General features: G+C 31.1%; 1 protein-coding gene across 1 annotated transcript; it reads right to left on the reverse strand.

The window, feature by feature from the left end:
• Positions 1–18,998: 18,998 nt before the first annotated feature.
• On the reverse strand, positions 18,999–19,412 carry LOC112679749 (craniofacial development protein 2-like). The gene has a single exon (XM_025549660.1). It carries the CDS (start codon positions 19,410–19,412, stop codon positions 18,999–19,001), a length of 414 nt encoding a protein of 137 aa, XP_025405445.1.
• Between the last annotated feature and the right edge of the window lie 218 nt (positions 19,413–19,630).

The following is a 19,630-nucleotide window of genomic DNA, read 5'->3' on the forward strand; positions in this document are numbered from 1 at the left end:
ACCGCACGGCATAGCAGCACGTACGATGGCCGTTGGTCTACGATCAAATACGTGGTCCGTCCGACGGGCTTTACGGTTCTCCGAAGAAAACTCGTCGGGTAAACACTTCGGAAATAATAATTGCCACCTTTTTCATTCTTTTTTACCGAACGAAATCAATGTATAACTACGTTAACGGTGTACATTTATAAAAATTATTAATAGGACAATGAAGTTATTGCATTAAAAAACACGCTAAAATGATTGCATCAAAATATATTAAAAATTGCATTGAAAAAATGTAATTATAATCGATTAAATCAAATATACTAATACATAATAATAATAAAAATTAAATATTAATATTGCTCACATTATTACGTTGCACTACAAATGATTTTTTGAAGTTTTCAAAATCGAATGATCGTCTTTTTTCGTACAACAAATTTTTGTATCGGGGGAAACTTCTTTCTACGTCAGTAGTCGTTATTAGCGCGTACTTGAAGTAAATTAAACCGTTTCTGGTCAAGTCTTCTAGCAAGCCCTCCATTGACTGTATTTCTCCACTAATAATTTTTGACACACGAACAACTGTTTGACACCCTTCATTTTTTTGTAAAACAGTTTTGAATTTTTGGTTTATTAATACGAATCCAATATATACGAAAATTATGAAAAATAGTTGAAATTGCGGTAAATTTATAAAAATCGCCAACATCGCATTTATTGCAATATAATTTTTTTTTTGTTTAAATTAAGAGTTAACGAAATATATTTTAAGCTCACTCAGCAATAAATATAAGTATTTATAGTAAACATGCAAATGCAACAACTTCACTGCCCTAATTAGTAATAATAGTACATATAGTACATTGATACTCATGGTCTGTACGTGACCATATGTATTTCTAGTTTATTATTTTGCGCCAAAGAAAAATATACGTTTCCGCAATTGGGAATTTAACGGATTCAAAAATATCATTTGGAACATTTGATACATTTTTCGGTACGCTGAAATCTACGACGAGTAGTGTCTAGAACACTTTATTGTTTCCAAAACTTTATTTTCCCGTATTCTTGAAATCTCCGAGGTAAAAATATTTTTATAAAACCAAAATACATTATAAATTTGATGAATATAATTTTTCTTTTTTTTTTTTTTATATTGTGAGTAAAAAAAAAAAAAATCGTTAAATAGTGTCTCGAGACGATGCTGGACGGACAAGCATTTAATCTTATGAATATTTCTTGTCAGGTTAGTTGATATTTGATACATGGATGTATGTAAAGATGTAATAAAATATACGCAGTACAGTCTCTTTCAACGGATATCGTGTACCGCAGAGTGTGAACTTCATAATAATAGTCCAACGTACTTTAATTGCACTTAATACGACCATTTCTACTGTCACCAGGAGATGATTTCCTACCATCCCCACCACCATATTTTATCTCGCGATATTTCATAATACATTAATTTACCGATAACCATTCGAAATCCCGTCCACGCTAATGCCGTAGTTTTCAAATCGATTGATATTCTCGTATCAACAATATAAAATATATATGCTGTCATTATTATACATATATATTACGCAAAAGTGTATATTGTAGTACTCGATGCGAAAATAACCGTAACACGTCTTAATATGTTTATATCACATTGTACGAGCGAAAACCAACGAAAATATTCCTTTCCGGAAAAAATATAGAAGATGGTAAACTGCAGCAAAATTAATCTTTTTCTAAAAGTCGATATGTAAACTGCGACAAAAAAAAAATTAAGGTTATACAATCTGCAACAAATCCGATAGAATACATTATACAAACTGCGGCAATTTATTATATACACCATCTATTTACACTATATATATATTTTTTGTTTGATGTTACCTACTTCTTGACGTTCAATTGTAGAATTCGATTCATGACTATGATCTAAAACTGATCCTTCTTGTAATAAAGTTTTTTCCTTATGAAAACCAATTTTGCCTTGCATTTTTTTTTTTTTTTTTAATGCATTCCCATGTTTGATTACCATTTGTTTTGGATTCATACTTAAATTTGAATTTAAAATTATTTAACACTGTTAATTCCTTGCCATTCTGGCTAAACATTGTTGTAAATTCCATGATATTGAATGAATATTTAACTTTATTTCTACTAACCTCTAATATTTGTAAGCAGGTAATAACTAGTATTTTCAGATTTTCAAAAGAAACCGATATTACTAATTAATTTCGTTAAGACTTAAAAATACACTTGGTGGATTTACTTTACCACTTTGTGCGCAAGATGCAACATTTCATAATTAATTAAACAATATACGTACACATAGGTAGATATATATGATGTAAGTACTATAATAAATAGTATATATAGAAGGTATGTATATAAAATAAATTTCAGTTTATATAATGTATCTTATCAATTTTGTCGCACATTGTATAATCTTAATTATTTTTTTGCTGCAGTTTACATATCGACTTTTAGAAAAAGATTAATTTTTCCGCAGTTTACTTACAGACAAAAATACGGGTCCGAATCGATTGCAGGTGTGTGTAGTCTTCAGTTTCGAGTGCAAAATTATGATTTCATACTATTATATTTTAGCGCGGATTAGTTTATCGCGATAAATCAATCTCTATAACTTGTCTTTAACGAACAGTCAGTTCTTATATCTTATTATACTTATCACTTTTAAACAACATTAAACAAAAATCGATTTTCTCCACCCAAATACATGAGGGACGAAAAATAAATATATTATATATTACGAAACAGTCTAATAACGATTTTAGTAAGTACTTTTTGACTGTGTTGCAGACGTCTCAACATTGTTATAATATTAGTAATCGCAACTGAATCGATCATGATATTATAATATTTGGCAAAAAAAAAACGGACCTTTGTTAACCACTCTCGTATTTGTTTTTACGGTTTCTACAGTCCATGCACGTCTATCTTGCTCGTAGTTTTATTGAACTATAAAATTTCTGTAAAAATAAACGAAAGTTATTTGAACAGTTAGATTTTTAAAGTTTACTCTGCGGCTCGTATTGGTAGAGATTCTTGTCAAATGGTTGTTGAGAGAAATAAAATTACGACACATGCTGCTCTCGTGCACTCACGTCTATATGGATCAAATAATTTCAGGCTCGAACGTGAAAATTCGATAGTGTGCTTGTTTATATAATATTATGTAATCGTAAGTAGAACTTTTATATTAATATGATGTAAGTATGTAATGTGGAATCTCTGTTTGGTGGATTTGTTCTGAAAACCATAATATTTTATTTTAAAAACCGTTGGTATTTCACAAAAAGAAATTTTGTAGCATCTAAACAAAATCAATTTCGAACTATTGTGTATAACAATCTCAACAACCAGAGTAAAAAAAAATTACTTCCTGTACGAAAACTAATAAATAAAATAATTTGAGGTGATCATTTCAACTTGATTGAAACTGAAATATTTATTCTCACAAGGCTCGCTTTTTGTTTTATTAATATTTACGTGTCTACTCGTACAATTCTTTTACGCCATATGGATTTTTTATATTTGGGAATTGGGAGAGGGGGATGGACAAATAATATTTTCCTCGAAAAACCGCCAAATTCGTTAAATATTTACATTTTTTCTTGCATACAATAACGTACTTAGGTGTTGCTGCGAGTGATTACACGCTATTAGTGTAAATACACGATAACCACGATAAAACTGTTTGATCCGAAGGCGATACGTGTACCGCACAAGTATTTTCGAAGTTACATTATACGTCCGTAAAACATTTTTGGCCACGACGACCTACACCGTCTCTGCCACTACACGTAGCACCGCAAATTATAGAGCATTACGGTTCACATACATTATTATCATTATTGTGTACATACAACGACCGTAAACTCACGGCCGCAAAGTCATGGTAAATTGTCACGCGGTGATAATTAGTTAATATTATTAATATTATGCAAAAATACAATATTATGTACGGTTACTATAAGCATAAAATTTACTTTGGAGTTATATGGGAAAAAATAAAGATTACAATGTACAATTTACGTTTATTTAATTAAATTAATTAATTTACATTTAATTACGATGTACAATTTTGTACATCCACCCAAACCCGATAATGATACAATCACCTATAAAATACTATATTTAGTTTATTACATTTTTCTCATAAGGTCAATGTTACGCACTACGGAGTGCCTTTTACCATTCTAATCTATTAAGTAGTAAGTACTATTATACAATTTATAATTGCTAACTTTTGTTATTTATAAGATAGCAGTGGTACAGGACCTACCTTGAATATGTACATACGTACAACGGACATAGTCATGTCTTAGTATTTTGCATGTATTATTGACACGCCATGTAGGTACTTGTATTGATGATGTACCTAATTGTATTAATAAAAAATTGAAATATTAATTTAAAACTTTTTTTTAATGAATACATTTTGAATTTTATCAATATAAAGTGGGTGATAAAATTATTTAATTATTTATGATTTCTTTAAAAAAAATGGCATATACTCCTTAAGTGAAGCTTTGAAGGATATGAGAAAAGATATAGGAGTATATAAATGTATTTAAATTTTATGTATTTACTTTGTATCAAAGTAAGGATAAAAAAAAATTCAAGTTGGTAGCAAAGTAAGGAAGTATATGTCATAAACAGTATCCACAGTTTGGATCATACTATTCGACTGTCAAACACAATATTAATTTTCCATTTTCGAAAATAACTGTGTATAAAATAAACATATAGTCAAATAATTAAAGCTACATACACAAACCAGAAATTGGGGTTTTTCTATTTTTAATTATTTTCATTTATATTTAGTCCACCATATACTATAGAGAGGTATAGAGTGGTTGAAAGTAAAACTCGGGTTATTGATACCTATTATAAAGTTATTATTAACTTATTGTCATATTATTTTAGTAATACGTTATTACTGTACAGCATTATGACTATTATAGGTAGTAGGCACAATATAAAATGTAATGACGGTAGAAAAATCGGACTTTCTCAAGTTTGGATGGGTGTACAAAATTTTATTTTTATTGTACAAAATTGTACAAAAAAAAAAAAAGTACAAAATACTTTCAAGGTTTGGTACTATTCAAAAGTGGTCGTGCTGGCGATACGGACCTGGTATTTTGGTCGCTACAGTACGCCGACACATCGCGTATCATCTTATCGCACGCCATGTGCGGCAGCATTAACTCGACCGTACGTCATTAATTATCCCGCAATCTCCAAGTGAAATTATAAATTCAAATTCTACTACATTAAATAATATCAACAACAATGTTTCCAGTAATCAATAAATACGAGTAGATATTACAAATACGGAAAGTTCTACAATCAAAAAAAAAAAAAAAAAACAATAAAAATAAGAGAAACTACTGTAGTTCGGCTATATGACATTAGCGCCAAAGGTACAACAATTACTTATCATTTGTACCAAAATGTGTAGTACATAAACTATTGTACGAGTATATCTGATACACCTAATATATGACATAAGCGCCAAAAATGATAGAACCTCGTAGAAATAATACTGTAACGTATGTTTAATAATAATCAAATACACATTATAGTATTTATGATTCCTTAGCGGGTGCGTTTTCGGGTTTTATTGCTTATTATAAATGTTATAACATTATTCATAATCCCACGTGCTTCATCTGATCGCCGATGTTATTGAAGTTTTAACCTGTTTGTATTGTATTGTGTATTGTTATGTGTGTGTTGATGCATAAATTATAAATACACGTTTCCATTCGTTTATGTAATATTTCCAAAATCCGAGTGCATCATTCGCGACCGCAATCCCGTCAAACGGAAAAGATAGGTAGTGCTGCGGTAGTTCACCCCAAAACCAAATATATTTATACGGTCGTATTATTCACATTTCAATCTTATATACCGAAATGCGCTGCGCAGTGTGGCACCGTTTTCGACCAGAATATTCTATACAATTTTCGATGTGTGTAATATTTTAACACCTTTGAATGCGCGGCTCCTTTTGGAGAAAGAACTGATATTGGGCGTTTTTTTTTTTTTTTTAATATTCTTGACGTTTCGTGAATAAAATATGTACGATACCATGCGTGCGCAATACTTTTTTTTCATTTATTTTTACTGACACGCGCCTGTATTTCATTTCTTGTCAATTATTATTTGTACTTCAAGACTACGTTTGGATTTATAACTCAACTGTAAACGATTGGCAAATAGTAATTGTGTTTGATGTACTTAACATACTCGTATAATAATATTATGATAAAAAGTTATATTTTTCAGAGTAATATTATATAATGTTGAATATTTTCGATAGTATAAACCAGCTTACTCCAAACTATATTATAGATATAAATTTAAATTAAATATATATATATATAATAAAAAAATATTGATTCTTAAAATTATTTCTCATTTAAAAAAAAAAATTGTTTAATTATAAAATTACGGATGAAATAAACTACGTACCTATATTATGTATACGAAATACCACATGTCCTGTAAAATAGTCTAATAGACCGTACATTTATTACTTATTTTAGTAAATTTTGAAAAATGATTACTATGGTCTTTAGCTTTAATAAATAATATATTAATCGAAAAAATATTTGTTCGAGTTATCCAAGATTGGCTATGATTGTACGAGTAATATTATAAATCCATCCATATTAAAATGTCGTATACAGGTTTCTAGAATTTAAAATTTTAACCTTTTTAATACAAAATTATAATAGCATATTGATCGACAAAATATAAACGTAGGTTAAGATTAAACCAATGTTCGCTGAACAGAAAAATATGTATATTCTTCATTTCACTCATCCGGATATCGTTCACTTAAATAATTTGACTTCAACTTTCGAGTTTTTACGGGAACAAAAAACGCATTATTTTTAGTTATACGATATTGCTGTACATTATACACCACGGTACGTTATTAAATGTCATACGCCCGCTAGTCATTGTGATGAAAGCCGACACCTATTTTTTTTCCAGGGTCACGCCTAATAACGTAATATAATAGTATTCTATATTCGTGTAAAATATAATTAGCGACCTGTGTTTTATGATATAAAATTTGGCGTACACAAACTCGTCGTCCAAGTGAACGTTAGCTGCTCGTTAATCGTTCGATTTTTTTTTCCGTCGAGAGCATATGACACAATTATAATCATAATCGAGTCGTATAAAATTTTTGTGGGGGACTTAAGATTTTGTGTAACAGAATATGGCTGATGTTTCGAAGAACGATTTAACTCTAGAAACCACTACAATTTCATATTATTTACACATTATTTATCGTAGTGGAACAGTTTCATAGAAATATCGGGGTGGATATAGGAGGGTTAGGAGATCAGCCAATTAATATTTGTTAGTAATAAATTAATATTTGTTGATAAAATTGGCTTCTTGATAACTTGTTATATTTTTTAAGTGTGCCGACTAAAGGTTGAAGTTAATACTTCAGTTAAAATACCCTCTAAATGACGTCACCGGTTTAATTTTATAATACGGTAAAACATCTCTGAACTGCATATTAGATGAAATTCTCTATGAAATAAAATAAATTGTAATGTCTTACTTCGATGACAAATACAAATAAACATAAAAACACATATATGAACTAAACATGTTTTTTTTTGTTACAAGGTATACATCTATAATCCAGTTTCAGCCCTGATAAGTGTCCTTTGGAAACAGGCTGACCTACAGTTTTCCAACTGTAAACTCGCACCTGTAGTTTCATATATCGTAAAACGATAAGATTTTTATCTGGAGCGAAGTAAATGGGGCCGTGTAAAAAGGAAACGATTTTCCGTTCGATATTTGTCGGTGCACGATTGTACGTGGTGGACCTCCACTAGCTGACAGGTAAGTGCTACTCGTATAGCCACAGGGATCGAGACGTGCGCCTATTTTTATACAGACACACGACTACGACCCGGCGACTTCCGGTGACATTTAATTAACGGATTGACGGTCACGAGTAGACGTCAGACGTTGACGTATTTCATTTGCGGTTTTTACGCCCCATTCGCTCGCCGTCCGATACCATATCGATGATGTATTACATTTTTTTCGTCTCTACGTTGTCGATTGTAGCAGTAAGCAATAATCTCGACGGCGCATAATGTGACAGCGGCCTACCTGCTTACCCTAGGGAAACGAGGGGTAGTGACGTGACATCGTTTTCGTCTTGTCAACTCAAGAACAAATCGCGTGGACGGCCTCCGATAAGTCTCAGCAAGATAATAAGTGTCAAGAACACCACGTCCTCGTATACAGCAGCGGAAGAAAATCGAATACGATTCGCTGGAAAATAATATAAACAATAACATAACAGCGCACACTAAACGTCCGACCATGGCGTGTAATATATTTTTTCTGCGTTGTGTTAAGTCCACAGAACGAATACCCGTATAAATTATATCTATATTATTATTCATGTTTGCAGTTGAACACGAATAAAGTATTTTCGGTGACCTCCTTAAATCGCACTATATTGAACCGACATCGAATTGTATGACGTGCGTTTCCAATGTTCCGCACTTTCGTAAACAGTTACGACACCTACTGGAGGAACTCCGCCAAAAAAGAATACCTTTTGACCGAATTCCGCGGGTTTATCGACTTTTACGTGAACAAACGCGCAGGTGCTCACCTAGGTACTCGAACGGAATTTAACGGCTGCAATGGAGAAGTTGTAGTATCTATAATGTTATTAAATATCGATAATATTTATTATATTACTAGCTGACACCATATGACGTCGTGAAAAAAATCGCAATTTAAATACCATTTCAATTTTCATTTTCATTTTTAAATATAATATGTATACAGAAAAATTGATGCTTATTGCTGATTTTTATATTTTAATAGATTTAATCTATGAATCACAAAAATAGCGTTTGTGTATAAAAATGTTTTGTGGGTATAACTATGGATGAAGAAAATTATATAAACTATGCCAATGCTTTGATAATTCAAAGATTTAAAAGATGTTTCTGTAAACGATGCAAAAATGTACAAATTTAATTTAGACGTCACACATGACAGGGCAACAAACAGTTGACCGTGATAAAATCATTGAACGTTCAGGTCAGTTCCAGAAACGTTAAATGTTTGTTCTTGTGCCTTATTTATAATCATTCCAAATGTTAATTTAATGAATATTTTATAACAATTGGTATTTTTGAAATAAAATCAATTTCTCCCGAACCATAGCCCGTTAAGATCACGCACTCGATCAATAAACTTTTAAATTTTTTGATATGTGTACCGTTGCAATAAGGAAATGGACTGAATCTTCCTTTTCCGAATCCGTGTTTTGAAATTATTATTTTATAGATTTACAACGAGTTATTATTCTATTATTATTCTATAAGTACTTCATTGTCCTTTTTATTTTTTATCATTCTATTTGAAATCAATGACTCAATTGTTTCATGCTGTTAATTTTGTGTTTTTGAGATGTATGAATGTATATCAGAATTTGTCGATAGTAAATTATGCATTTCGTTATGCTAAATTTCTGCTAAATTTAAAATTCACGGCATTTCATTGATGGTACGATGTTAGACTCATAACCACGTTTCAATTGGAAAACATTCTTTGTAACGCATTGAGTTTTTTCGTAATTATAACGTAGTTTTCGTCAAAATATGTTATTAGATCAATATCATCGTCCTCAAATTCAGTTTTCATAACATTTGTCTCGTGATGATAAGGTCCTGGAAACCAGTAATATTTTATAAATTATAAGCTATGCACAATAACCGCACCCAGTTTAGCATTGCAAACAAGTCTACATGAGAATCAAATATTTTTACCGATTTTACACCGCCCAAATATCTCGTACATCGTATACAACGTCCAGTCAGTGTTTGCGACGGTCAATTTCTCTACTCGGACCGTAACAAATACATAATCACGGATATCCACTTAATCTCGTCTGGGTATTGCGTGGGCTCCGTCGGCGTTGGTTACACGTGACGGGCGAGTAGTGGTATCGGGTGGAGGAAGATCGCCTGGCTGGCTTAGGTTACAACGGTATAATTATTACGTCGTGCACGAGGCATTTGGTTGGACAAATCGATTACTGTTTTAATCAACCGATCGATTTTTCCCGCCCTCCGTCACCGGGGATACACGTATGTATACAGCACGTACGTGCGTGCGTGTGCGCGTTCACTTCCGGCAAACCCGCGGGCAGTAAATCCTAATACAAGTCCATTTTGTTTTACGTTTGATTAAACAGAAAAAAAATGTAAAGTATTGATTCCTATCAACATTCGAGATTGATTGGACAAATTACGGCCGCGGCGGTGCCTGCAATTTGCACACCAACCGAGTTTTATTGGGGTACAAAAATAAATGATATAGTAACAAAAAACAATTACGATCGGAATGAATACGAAAAAATGTGTGTTCAAAGAAATCATAAAGGATTTTCTCGTTCAACGGCACGTACGGAAATCACTGGTCCAATGTAAGTTTTAGTTTGGTGTCCGGTTAAAGACCATTGGTACATACGATGAGGTATGTACTAAATGCGTGGAGCGTGCGAAACAAAACAGACGATCGAACTTCGCACCGTTGCGCTATACCTATTAAATCGCACATAAGTCTGTCTTGCGCGTCGGTTTCGCGTAACGTTTGCCGCGGAACACACATCATTATAATGTGTCGTGCGCAAGACGAATAAGAAAAATACACGGACAACGTGCTTCGAACGCAAATAACGGGCACTTCTCTGTAGGCTTACTTTGAGTAGGTATTAAATTGTTCTCGATAGCAATGATTACGATACGCATTGTCTTGTTCAGCAAAGGGCCCTCGTTACAAATGCTACAAACTTCTGTGCGTCACGCGTTCGCTTTTATCTCTTCCGTTCGTTTGCCTGACCGTTTTTCTAAGTCTTCGTTTCCATCATCTTATCCTACCAGAAACCATCAGCTGTGTTAACGAGCATTCAACGCTTTTTAGGTCACCAGCGATCCTCCCACGGAATTTCACGCAACTTAAATAATACCTACTACCGATAATTTAATTTCGACATCCGGTTAATTGCCACTATTTCAATATCGAATTTATATTTTTTCACTTTATTTATTATTCTTTATATTAAATGTACAGTATAATATATTCAGTATACTCCCTAAATATTATTAATACTAGCTGTTTTGACGTTAGTCTGCAGAAATAAATAAATAAACGCATTTAATACAAATATACGTTTTATAAAAATGGATTTCGGACAGTATAATTCGTATATTTGTAAATCGAAACGCGCTGGTATTGGATCGTTATGGTTTATTTATTTTTAAATTATTTATTTACATAATTTTTCGTTTCGATATCTTATTAACTTATAAAGGACAGTCAAACATTACGCTGCTAGTAAAATTTTCCAGATGTTTTCAAAAACATGATTTATTATTACATTTGAACTCACACCAGCAGTTACATTTAGTGTCCTCGATATTTGAACTTTCTACACCGCACACGATATACTACTACAGTACGCACATTCAATACAAATTATATGTTTTTTTAAATATAGATTTATCCAAACCAACTTATTTTTCGAATCTCAGGTATCTTTTGTGTTGGGGAATTGTTCCGCGGTCGTCCCAAATAAAGATGAAAAGATCAATAAATAATGGAGCACTGCTTAACGGCATTTTCAGGTAGTGGGTATATTGCCGATAATTTTTTTTAAAAAAAAAAAAAATGTGTCCTTTATGTTTATTTCTATTCTATTAAAATTATAATCTATACTCGAACAATTCACTATTTTGCGAATGACTTTTTATTTTATTTTTTTTACCATATACTTTGTACATAAAATGTACAAACGTTTTTATTTTATTAAATTTTTTTATTTTATCGAAGTCTCTTCCCTATACTATGTAAAACGAAGTTATTGTCCAGAAATTATTGTCTCATGGATAAATTACATGAATACGCAATGGGAATTGATTTTGTTATTTAACGGTTCGGTGAGTACTGCCGCAGGAATAATAAACCGAATATAATATAAATGATTTCGGATTCGTATTGGCATTTACGAAAAATAAAAAATTAATATTATCCGCCGCGTGATTCGAGGACAAACGTTTAGACGTTATATGATTTTTTTACGATAGGGAACGTTAACCTTTACGAAAATGAAATTCTAGATTTTCGGTGATCACAGAGACAATGATATTATTTATCGAAGCGATATGAGTATTGTATATGCATCTCGTGTTTTCGTAGCGGGTTTTTGTACTAACGATTTCTCGTGTTTTAGCTTTGCAAAGAGGAATTGTTAAAAATCAAAAAGAAAAAAGAAATTTTAAGGTAATCGCTAAGACCCTTATTTTCTTTTTTTCTGTATATTATATTATTTTACTTAATTATCGTTTCAAATATTTTATTTCTGTCTTGTGGAAGTTTTTCGTACACGTGACGTACTATGGACGGCAATGGCACAAATTACGATTATTATACCTTTGTCAGCATATGTCAGGTACTACGACTTAATGCAACCTTTCCGGTTGTACAACATCGAATTCGGTACAATATTTGAAACTGTACATTCTTTACTACATAGATCCTTTAATTTTTATTCACACAGTGGAGTACGTAATATTTTTTATAAGACCAATAATGGTTTTTCATTTTACTTTTTATTTTTTCACAGCATTTGTATTTCAATAAAGCATACACTGAGTTAACGATTTAAAAAAAATGTTGTAATAAAAAAAAAAAACCTCATAATTTTTGAAAAAATTAGCTTACTTGATATGTAAATATCAAACCGTAGACGTATCCACTGATATTGTTTTCTATACGTATTTTCTCGAAAATTCGTACTTTTTATAATATGCTAATACGTGTTTCGGTACCTCATCGGCTTTAGACAGAAATATAAACTATAACTATATAATTATAATTACATTGTTTTCTGTCAATTTTCAGAACACGTTTTTACTTATCTACACCCCCGCCATTATTTATCAAGCTAATATGATAGCAATGCTGCAGCGAAACAAATCACGTTTTGTAAATACGATATTAAATGGAACAATATGGAACGCATTAGCATGCACGTGTTCACGTATTATAAAAAAACTATCATGAACAGTAAATGTTTTGAAAAACGTAAATCACAATTTGTGTAAAAAAAAAGGAAAACGATAAGAAATAAAAAACAATCCTATTACCGTTTCATGTGCCGCAAAACCGTTAACCGACAGACGATTTTATTGTATAAAGCTCGCAAGAGTTCTTCGTTTAACATTTTTTTCGAGAACAATATTTTATTACCTTTTCACGGTTACTTCATTGCAACGCGTTTTCTGAGCAAATAACACCAGTTTATCTTCAGAACATTTTGCTCACGTAATTGTCTAACTGCCGCACAAGTTGATCCGTCGCTGCGTTAAAAGGTCAAGTTATATTGTTAACCAGTGGCAGTTCCTGGATACAATTTATGGGTAGATTTAACTTCTGTGTATAACCGTTGAGTGAATTTGCGAATTTGACTTTATGAGGTCATTGATTTATTTTATATATTTATATTTTAAGAAAATTAATAATTTTTCATACGATATTACGTTAGAATTAGGTTAGAATTAAAAGTAAAACGTCTAACGCAACCATTAAACCAAGTAAATTTATTATATCAATAAACATGGATAAACATGGAGTGGGTTTCGTGTTTTTTAACTTTAATTATTCATCATACGTTAATGAATGTAAATCGCTGTCTAATCTATTGTATAATGTTTTGATACCATAATTTAAACATTTCATAGAAAACGCGATAAATGTACAACGCACCACACACATTTACGTAATGAATAACGAATTAACGTGTCGCCTAAGACCATAAATTTTAGAATGCACTACTTTTAGTATATTCTAAAAAAAAATGCTAACACTAGTCTTCTGGACTCCGTATAAAAACCATTATCGTGGCAATTCCCCTTCGCCCTTACTTTGTTTTCACCTCACATCTAAAAGGATTGAGACGGTGGTCCAGTCGTCTCATCTGTTTCTCAACCGACTCGACTACTATATCGTGATTCGTAGTATTGATATTGCTTCGTCCGACGACTATAGGTAAACTTTGGCAAAATTATTTTTTTTCTAAAAGTCGATATGTTAACTGTGGTAATGAAAAAATTTGCGATAAGGCCGATAAGATACATTATACAAGCCGCGGAAATTTTTTTATGTACTTACGATATTATAATATAATACCTACTATATAGTATATTATACGTATATAGTACATATATAATTTAATTAATTATGTTATGTTGTATCTTGCGCGTTCCTGTGTTTCATTATCATTTATTTTTTATTCATATTTAAATTTAAATTGATAATTGTTTGCCGTTCTGGCTGAACATTGTTGTAAATTCTATCACGTTGAATTAAATATTAAACTTTTAACTACTTCTACTGAAATCTAACACTAATAAGTAGATACTAATAAGTATTATCAATAGTAAAGGAACCGATATTCAGAATGGTTCGTTAAGAATTAAAAAAAAAAATTCGATTTACCTCAACATTTTGTACGCAATATACGTACACAGGTTAGTTACAGAAGTACACATAGGTACATATTATATACTATATATATCATTTTAGTTATATAAAATTAATTGCAGCTGCTTGTGTTATATAACTTATCGGTTTTGTTGTAAATCGTATAATTTTAAATTTTTCTTGCCATAGTTCATCATCTCCTTCACCCGCCATTATCGCCTAATTCTATGAATAGCTCAGTACGTATGTTGTATTTATTAGGTACATTTATTAGTGCGTAGTATAAACACACGCATGCGTACAATATTATTTAGGATACATAGTTAACAACCAGTTACAATTGAAAATAATTTTTCAATAAATTAAAATATATTTTTCTTTGCTTGTGTTATAATTATTGAAGAGACGTCGTCTCAGTTTATCCCAACGTACTACCTTATGTTATACTGTCTATGTTTTATTCTCCAATAGGAGCAATTTGAGAAAGGGAGGAGCGATTAACGTAGATAGAGTTTTTTAATTCATGTGATTTTTTTCGTACGTGGAGAGAGGGTATTGTTAATACGAGTATGTGATTTGATGCGTTTGTTTGAATCCGCGATTCGCCAATTAAATTCGTTATCTGAACAGTCCGTCTGAATTGACTTCTCTGTTGCGTATTTAGTCGGTTTTTGTAATAGATAACGGTGATATACATTTATTTGGTTTATTTTTAGTGTTATTGATGATGGCTTGTTGGAATTCATATTGCAAAATAATTTTATTTGGCCCACGGATTGCGGCAGGTGGCCGACGAGGTGATAGTGGTGAACGATGCAAGTTTAATTGATTATTTATTTAGGTTTTTTTTTTTTTTTAACAGTATATAAAATATAAATTAAATAAAATGTAGAGTAATTGAGTTTTATTTCATAATGCATTATTATGATGTAATTATCACGATAAGCGCGGAGCGATAGTGCACGTGTGTGTCGGTCGGCTGCTACTACGTAACTGTATAAAGTTTAAAAAAATAAAATATGTTGTGCACGTTTTACTTTTTGCTAAAATATGAATTGTTGAATTTTACTTTTATGATTTTCCATTTCCAATAAAATTATAATAATAGATTTGTGTGAAGACCTAAGTTTTATACAGCACGGCGCTTCGTATAGGCAATTCAGGTACGTTTATGCCAACAACTTTTTCTAGCCTCATCGCTCTTCATTCACATGACACGGAGGACAACAACGAAATCAGTTTAATATAAATACATGTAAATTGCTCATTTGATATTTTTCATTGGATGCGATTTCTAAGACTGTTGTTGACAAAAATAAATTTTACAATTTATTTACATTTTACATTTAAAGAGAAAATGCGACGAATACAACAGGAATATATTTTCGTTTTTTGGGTTTGATAATCATTTTTTAAATTTTTTTTAATTTTGAACAACACGATTAAAAATATAATTAACATAATTGTTTTTGACAAATCAGGAGTTTATATCTGATAATTTTTTTCAATTAAATTTTGAATAAGATTACCTGTCATTCCCAACGATTTTTTTTTCTTACAATAAGTTTACCCTTACCAATATAACTATAAATCATTTGCTTGAAATTTAAATATAATATAACAGGTAATTATTTTTAATTATAATTCACTAATATCTAAATTATGGTTAAATCTTACCACAATAAAGTACGCGCATTCGAGTACAAATTCAAAGCAATTCCATAATAAAACAAGGTGTATGACTGACAAGTGATTTTCGGTGCCACATTATATACAGTTAGTTGTAAAAATACATGATTTTTGAAGATTTTAGTAAAAAAGATTAATATAGTGATAATTTCATGAAAAAAAAAAAAAACGAAAATCTTACGTGGTAAAAAAATATTTTAACATATCCATAGTGTATCATACCGTTAAATTTATCACATCATTTGTAAAAATAGTTTAGTTCAAAAATAAACCATAAACGGTAATGAAGAAGAAAATTATCGATCAAAAATGCATAGTAAATGATGAAAGAGTAGACATTTTAAATGCTATTGGAAAAGTTTTCAACAATTTTTTTGATTTAAGTATTCGAAAAGTTATAATTATTTCTTCGCGTTTTGTTTTTTCCTTAACGTTCCTTCATTTAGTTTTTTTTTCTAGATTACGATATTTTTTATCATTTTCACGCTCTGTGAAATTTATAACTTATATAATTATTTGGGAATTTTTTATAAAGCGTCAAATTAATGTTTTTTATAATACATGCCGAAAGAATGTTGCTGAAAGAAAAAACATTGCATGCGAGGGTGGATCTGGAAATATGAAATAGGGAGAGGCTAATTTGTATTTGCAGAAATATTTTAGTTAATACAAATGTGTATTAATTATAGTATATTTTAAAATTATAAAATATGAAAAATTAATTAGTTCATCAGTCTTTTGACCAATCTTCAATAAAAGACATACCTATTGAGTATTTATTATATTATTTTTCTTTAGTATTTAATCCTAACATTGGTTTGTAGCAATTATCTACTCTTCCATGTTACTTGCCTTTCTCTTTGTCTCTTCATAAGAAGTACACCCTTGGTCCTCTATTATTTATTGCATTATTTCCATTCATGGTTTTCCCCTATCATTTTTTCCTTTCACGTAGCCTTCTATAATTAATCCTAGCAACCCACCATATCTCAAAACATGTCCAATCCATTCATTTCTCCTTTTCTTGATACTATTCCATAGAGTTCTTCCCTCGGACATTCTTTCTAATACTTCCTCAATTGTTACTATATCCGTCCAACTTATTTTGAGCATTTTTCTGAAACACCATATCTCGAAAGCTTCTATTCTTTTCCGCTCTTCTTTGGCAATCGTCCAAGTTTCATTGCCATACAGCATTATACCATACATATGTCTTCAGAAAATTTATTCTGGTGCGTATGCTAATTTTTTTTTTGAAGTAAAAAGTTCTCTTTTTTTGTTAAATGCTATCTTAGCTTGGCATATTCGCTTTATTATTTATTTTTTGCTTCTGCCATCTTTACTTACTATGCTTCCCAAGTATGCGAACTCTTCTACTTGCTTTATTTCTTAGTTAATTTGCAGATGTTTTTTCTATATCAAAAAAAGCTATATATGTAGGCTTGTCTTTTCTAATTCTTTTCTCGATTGCCATATTCTTCCCCTGTACCCATGTTTTTTTCTGAATCCAAACTGGACTTCTGACTGTATGGCTTCGATTTTATATTCCAATCTTCTTGACATAATTATTGTCAGTATTTTTAACATATGTGTCAGCAAGCTAATTGTACGGTACTGATCACATTTTTTTGCGGTAGCTTTTTTCGAAGTAGGAATAATCTTACACTTAGTAAAATCTAGAGGAAGTTCTCCTGAGTTAAATATCTCCTTTATGAGTTTAAAAAGCTTACTGTGCATGTTTTCACCAAATTCTTTCCAAAGTTCTGCTTGGATTTCGTCAATTCCTGCAGCTTTCTTCTTTTTTAAATCTCTAAGTGCTTTATAAAATTCTTCTCTCAGTACACTATAATTTGAACTATTATCCATTACTTCTTCATGCTCTATTTCTTGTCCCGTGAGTTCTGGCCCCTCATATAACTGTTCTAGATATTTCTTTTATATGTTCCCTTTATATTTGTTCTCGTAAATAATTACTCCGTTGTTATCCTCTATTTCCCCCCCTTTTTAGTTTATAATCTTTAAAGAAATTTTTAACTAATTTATACGCTGCATCTCTGCTACCATTTCTCATTTGTACAAAAAAGTACTTTAAAAAAATTTCTTTTGCTTCTTTTAACTTTCGTACTACAAGATTTCTTAGTTCTCTATATTTCCGCTAATTTTCAAGAGTAGTTCCATTCATAAGCTTTCTTTTTTCTTCTATTATACTTCCTATCTCTGTTGTAACCCATTCTTTCCTAGGTACTGTCGTTTTATTTTTTTCAGAGTCTTTGATGCTGCTTCTGTCTCTTCATAATACCCCACCTATTGTTTATATCGGTTCTCTTATTTATATTTATATATTGTTTGTAAGTTCTTTAAATTTTTCATTTGCATTTTTTTCTTTTAATTTATTTGTATGCCATCGATCATTGTTTCTCCTTGATACTATTTTCTTGAACTTTAAGTTACTTTTCTTCATTAATAGGTTATGGTCACTATCTATGTCTGCTCCTTGGTAGCTTCTGCAGTCTTTTGTCTTTTACTTGATTTATAAATCTCTTTTTGACCATAATACAATCTATTTGATATCTACCTGTCTCCCAGCATTTTCCATGTATACCTTCTTCTTGGATAGTGACTGAAGTAGGTATTTATTATTAATAACTTGTGTTTTGAAAATAAATCTTTTAATCTTTCTCCTCTTTCATTTCAGTTTCCTAAATCAAAATTTCCTATTATGTGCTCTAGGCTTTCTTTTCCTACTCAGCGTTCCAATCGCCTATAATGATAAGATTATCATCTCCTTTAACTATTTCAATGACTTTTTCTATCCCTTTATAGATTTCTTCCATTTCTTTCTCACTGCTATTAGTACTAGGCATGTAGACTTGAACTATAATTGTATCTTTAGGTTTTATTTCGATTTTGAATGCTATTATTCTTTCATTGTACTGTACAAATTTTTTAACTTTTTTCCCAAAAGCCTTACTCATTATTATGCCTACCCCTCCAATTCCTGGGTTATTCTCCGCTGTTCCTGAATGTATCAACCTATATTCCCCTCTCCATAGATCTCCAGCTCTTAGCCATCTTATTTCTGACTGGCCAAGGATATTAATCTTCATTCTTGCCATTTCTATTTTCAATTTTTCTAGTTTGCCGCATTGCAACATGGTTCTAATTTTCCAAGTAGCTATTATTTTCTAACTCTTAACATTTCCTTCTTCTCCAGCAGTCCCTATCCGGAGATCCGATTGGGGGACTATTTTACCTCCGGAATATTTCACTTTAGAAGACGTCATAATATTGCTAACCCTTGGGATAATTTATACGGTGGTCTCCCCTTTCCTTCCGTATCGCAGTACAGCCACCAGTTATACAGTTCCCGTAT

This window comes from Sipha flava, unplaced genomic scaffold, assembly GCF_003268045.1.
Source record: "Sipha flava isolate LNK unplaced genomic scaffold, YSA_version1 167_pilon_pilon, whole genome shotgun sequence".
Taxonomy (NCBI): domain Eukaryota; kingdom Metazoa; phylum Arthropoda; class Insecta; order Hemiptera; family Aphididae; genus Sipha; species Sipha flava.

Coding starts and splice junctions, on each gene's coding strand:
- LOC112679749 (XM_025549660.1), bottom strand. CDS start 19,412: ATGTTGCAATGCGGCAAACTAGAAAAATTGAAAATAGAAATGGCAAGA.